At 45.0% G+C, this 4,791-nt stretch overlaps 1 protein-coding gene across 6 annotated transcripts in view; it reads left to right on the forward strand.

The window, feature by feature from the left end:
• Positions 1-4,791, forward strand: part of ARFIP1 (ADP-ribosylation factor interacting protein 1) — a 107,057-nt gene that overhangs the window by 22,659 nt on the left and 79,607 nt on the right. For 5 of the 6 annotated variants that reach the window (XM_005871421.2, XM_005871418.2, XM_005871422.2 and 2 more), the window contains one exon: positions 3,131-3,232. In XM_005871421.2, the coding sequence (XP_005871483.1) occupies positions 3,131-3,232 (102 nt within the window). Of the gene's footprint in view, positions 1-1,318; positions 1,403-3,130; positions 3,233-4,791 lie in introns of those variants that run through there. The other variant, XM_014543896.1, reaches the window with a different exon arrangement.

Consider the following 4,791-nt stretch of genomic DNA (forward strand, 5'->3'; position numbering starts at 1 on the left):
GGGAACCTTGGCTTCCTCCATCACTGGAGCAAGCAAGCCTCCTGTTCGCTTCAGCTGCCTGGCTGCCGGCCGCCATCTTGGTTGGCAGTTAATTTGCATATCTCGCTGATTAGCCAATAGGACGGGTAGCGAAGTTACGGTTAATTACCATGTTTGTCTATTATTAGATAGGAGGATATATTTGGAACACCAGCCATTTGTCAGATACATTCATATTTTACATCTGTTTTCTCCCAGTTTGTGGTTTGCCTTTTCATTTTTTTTCTCTTTTTTTGTTAATCCCTCCAGGATACCTTTTCCATTGATTTTCAGACAGAGGGGAAGGTAGGGGGAGACAGTGAGAGAGACACATCTCTAACTTTTATTCTATCTTAGAATTTTTATAACTCTGCTTACATTGCCCATCTGTTCATGTATGCTGTCTCTTTTATCCATTACAGCCCTTACCATATTAATCATAATTATTTTAAATTTCTGGTCTGATAATTTCAACATCCTTGCCATGTCTGGCTGTGATGCTTGCTTTGTGTCTTCAAATTGTGTCTGTTTGTTTTATTTTATTTTTTTGCCTTTGGAGGACCTGGTAATTCTTTCTTGATAGCCAGACATGATACATTGAGTAAAAGGAACTGCTATTAATAGGCCTTTAACAATGTATTGATAAGGTGTAGGAGGAGGGACGCATTCTCTAGTCCTATGCTTAGGTCTCAGTCTTTAGCAAACATGTGCCTCTGGACTGGGAACTTCACAATTGTTTCTCATTTTTCTCTACCCCCTCTTAGGTGTGTCAAGATGGTCAGAGTGGGCTGGATTTAGGTATTTTCCTTCTTCAGATCAGTTAGGCACTGATTGTATCCAAGAAGGTTAGGTTCTGGTTTCTCCTGGGGTAGGCCTTGTTAAGAACAGAGTGCTCTGGCCCTGACCAGTTTGGCTTAGTGGATAGAGCGTCGGCCTGCGGACTGAAAGGTCCCAGGTTCGATTCTGGTCAAGGGCATGTACCTTGGTTGTGGGCACATCTCCAGTGGGGGGTGTGCAGGAGGCAGCTGATTGATGTTTCTCTCTCATCGATGTTTCTAACTCTCTATCCCTCTCCCTTCCTCTCTGTGAAAAATCAATAAAATATATTTTTTAAAAAAAGAACAGAGTGCTCTGGTGTATTTCAAAAAAACAGTTCCATTTCTCTTCCCCTCACTGGAAGGATGAGGGGGTTTTTCTCCAGTATTTACTGTGCTAACCTGGTCCAGCTCCTGGAGGTAAAACTCACAATATTGTGGGCCCTTCCTTATTCTCTCTAGAGTTTGTAATGCTCAGAATCGTCCATATCTGAACCTCCAGCAATTCATCAGGTTTCCCTACCCGAGCTAGTTGCTTAGGTCTTTTACACTGGCGAGTCTTCGCTCTGGTAAGCCATGACTCCCTGTATTTGCCTGTCTCTCCAATTTTGAGGCAGCAGTTTGCCCCTGTGTCCTCCCCTCGCTTATGAATCCAAGAAGAGTTGTTGACTTTTCAGTCTGTTCAGCTTACTTGTTAAGATGAAGTGGCAACTTCTAAGCTCCTTACATTCAGAAATGTAAACTAGAAGTCCACCCTCAAAGTCAAGACTTAGTGTTTCCCCACCCCAAGATAACCATGCTTCTGCCTACAGTCATCATAACTCATTAGTTTATTTTTTAATCAAATCATATAGTATGTACTCATTGAGTCTGGCTTCATTTGCTCAACATTATGTCTGTGAGATATATATGAATAAGCCTTTTTATATTTATTAGAAGTAGAGAGTAGAGCACAAAACTATTTGCATTAACACTTGCTTTTAATAGAATAACAGCTTATAAAAATCCCCTTAATTAATGTTCTTGGCAGTAGGTTCAGGCCTATAGATTAAACACGCGCGCGCGCGCGCACACACACACACACACACACACACACACACTTATTTTAATTGTTTGATTTAATTTTGGTAATTCTATGCATGCGATATCAGGAGTAGCAGCTAGATTCAGGTCTGAGCATTAGAACACATATTGTTAGATATTGATTCTGTTGCTGACATATATCTCTATTAAGGCCTTTCTTCTAGTGGGCACCATTGTTAAATGTGTGTGAAGAGAGAGAGGCACCTGTTCTCTGTGAAAAGTGTAACTGTTAGCCTATTTACTTTGAAGTTTTTTTTATTTTTAAAATAAGAGAAAATATATTATTTTTAAGATTCTTCACAGATATGAAATTTTCATTTTAGCTTGTAGCCAAACGTTTCCTTAAATCACATATGATTGGAGCAAGAAAAATTTTTACCAACCATAATTGATGTTCTGTTATTGATTAACCATATTTAGTTTCTGAAAGAAATTTATATTTTCTGTGGTTACAAAATTAAGGGATGTATTTTTAAACATTATTTGACTTTTAGGGCAGTAAAGTCAGAGTATAAAAATTTATTCTTCTAGTATAGAAGTTTCAAAAATTTTGTTATATCAGGGAAACTCTTTACACAAAAGCTGGCATAGAAACCCATTTTATACAATCGGAAAAGTATAGCTGCTTTAGTTTAATTAAAAATCAAGCTTGTCTTTCTCTGTAATATTTTTTCCAGTTATAAGTGATAGTCTATCATAACACTATTTATAAGGCAAGGATATTGCCCCCTGGTACTTGTAACAAGTAACTTGTGGGGAGTTTTTGTTGTTGTTTTAAATATATTTTTGTTGATTTCAGAGAGGAATGGAGAGGGAAAGAGAAACATCAGTGATGAGAGAGAATCATTGATCAGCTGCCTCCTGCATGCCCCCTATTGGGGAACAAGCCCACAGCCCGGGCATGTGCCTTTGATTGGAATCGAACACAGGACCCTTTAGTCTGCAGGCCAATGCTCTATCCACTGAGCCAAACCAGCTAGGGCTAGTAACTTGTGTTTTTAATATAAAAATTTAAGTTGAGTTCAGTTTTAAAAGCCAGATGCATTTTTATCATATTAATATCATGTTTACTATGTAAGTATTAGGTAAATTATAAATTAATTTTTTTATTGCTGGCTTTTAAGTGCCTTAAACATGAATATAGTCTTTTGAATTTTGCCTTTTATAATTTGATGTTATTTATGACTTTTTTTTTTTTTGCCTCCTTTTTGTAGGAGTCTACCATGGCTCAAGAGTCTCCCAGAAATTCAGCAGCAGAAATTGCGGTGACTAGTAATGGAGAAGTTGATGACTCTCATGAACATGGCTTTAATAAGGTAAAAACACTTTTCTTTTTCTTAATATAAGGAATCATGATAAGTCCTTAAATGTTGAGACAAAAGTAATAGTGTTTAACATAGGAATATTTTCTTAGATTGACCGAAATGCCAGGAATCTAATTTATCATGTAGGGATGACTAGGTATGTCATAATAGTGATTTGTCAAGATTAAGCCTCAGGCCAGTAAGCATTTAGGCTTTGATGTTATCAATAATCTAATCTAATAAAAGAGAAACATGCAAATTGACCACACCTCCTTTATGCCCAAGCCACGCCCACCAGCCAATCAGAGTGACTATATGCAAATTAACCCAACCAAGATGGCGGCTGGCAGCCACGGAGCTGGAGCAAGCAGGAGGTTTGGTTGCCCCAGCGATGGAGGAAGCCAAGCTTCCTGCCTTCCCTGGCCGGCTGTGGCCTCCGCTCAAAGCAACAAAGTTTCAATTATAGAAGATAAATAAATCCCAGATACCTGCTTCCAGCCAGCCTCCACTGGGAGCTTGGGTGGCTGGGGGCCTTGGCCAGCCTGCAAACAGCCATCAGGCCCTCACCCAGGCTGGCAAGGCACCCAAGGGGGGGACACCTACCCTGAATGGGCTGTGGCCATCCTGAAAACAGCCATCAGCCCCTCACCCAGGCTGGCCAGCCACCCCAGCGGGGACTCCCACCCTGAAGGGGCTGTGGCCAGCCTGCCAACAGCCCTCAGCCCCTCACCCAGGCTGGCCAGCCACCCCAGCGGGGACTCCCACCCTGAAGGGGCTGTGGCCAGCCTGCCAACAGCCCTCAGCCCCTCACCCAGGCTGGCCAGCCACCCCAGCGGGGACTCCCACCCTGAAGGGGCTGTGGCCAGCCTGCCAACAGCCCTCAGCCCCTCACCCAGGCTGGCCAGCCACCCCAGCGGGGACTCCCACCCTGAAGGGGCTGTGGCCAGCCTGCCAACAGCCCTCAGCCCCTCACCCAGGCTGGCCAGCCACCCCAGCGGGGACTCCCACCCTGAAGGGGCTGTGGCCAGCCTGCCAACAGCCCTCAGCCCCTCACCCAGGCTGGCCAGCCACCCCAGCGGGGACTCCCACCCTGAAGGGGCTGTGGCCAGCCTGCCAACAGCCCTCAGCCCCTCACCCAGGCTGGCCAGCCACCCCAGCGGGGACTCCCACCCTGAAGGGGCTGTGGCCAGCCTGCCAACAGCCCTCAGCCCCTCACCCAGGCTGGCCAGGCATCCCAGCAGGGACCCCCACCCTGAAGGGGCTGTGACCAGCCTGCAAACAGACATCAACCACTCACCCAGGCTGGCCAGGCACTCCAGCGGGGACCCCCACCCTGAAGGGGGTTTGGCCAGTCTGAAAACGGCCCTCAGCCCCTTACCCAGGCTGGCCAGGCACCCAAGGGGGCCCCCCCCCCTGATCCGGGACCCCCTTCAGGGCAAACCAGCCGGCCCTAACCCATGCACCAGGCCTCTATCTTATATAATAAAAGGGTAATATGCAAACTGACCCTAACAGCAGAAAGACTGGGAATGACTGGTCACTATGACACACACTGACCACCAGGGGGCAGA

Source organism: Myotis brandtii, unplaced genomic scaffold, assembly GCF_000412655.1.
Source record: "Myotis brandtii unplaced genomic scaffold, ASM41265v1 scaffold34, whole genome shotgun sequence".
Classification (NCBI taxonomy): Eukaryota; Metazoa; Chordata; class Mammalia; order Chiroptera; family Vespertilionidae; genus Myotis; species Myotis brandtii.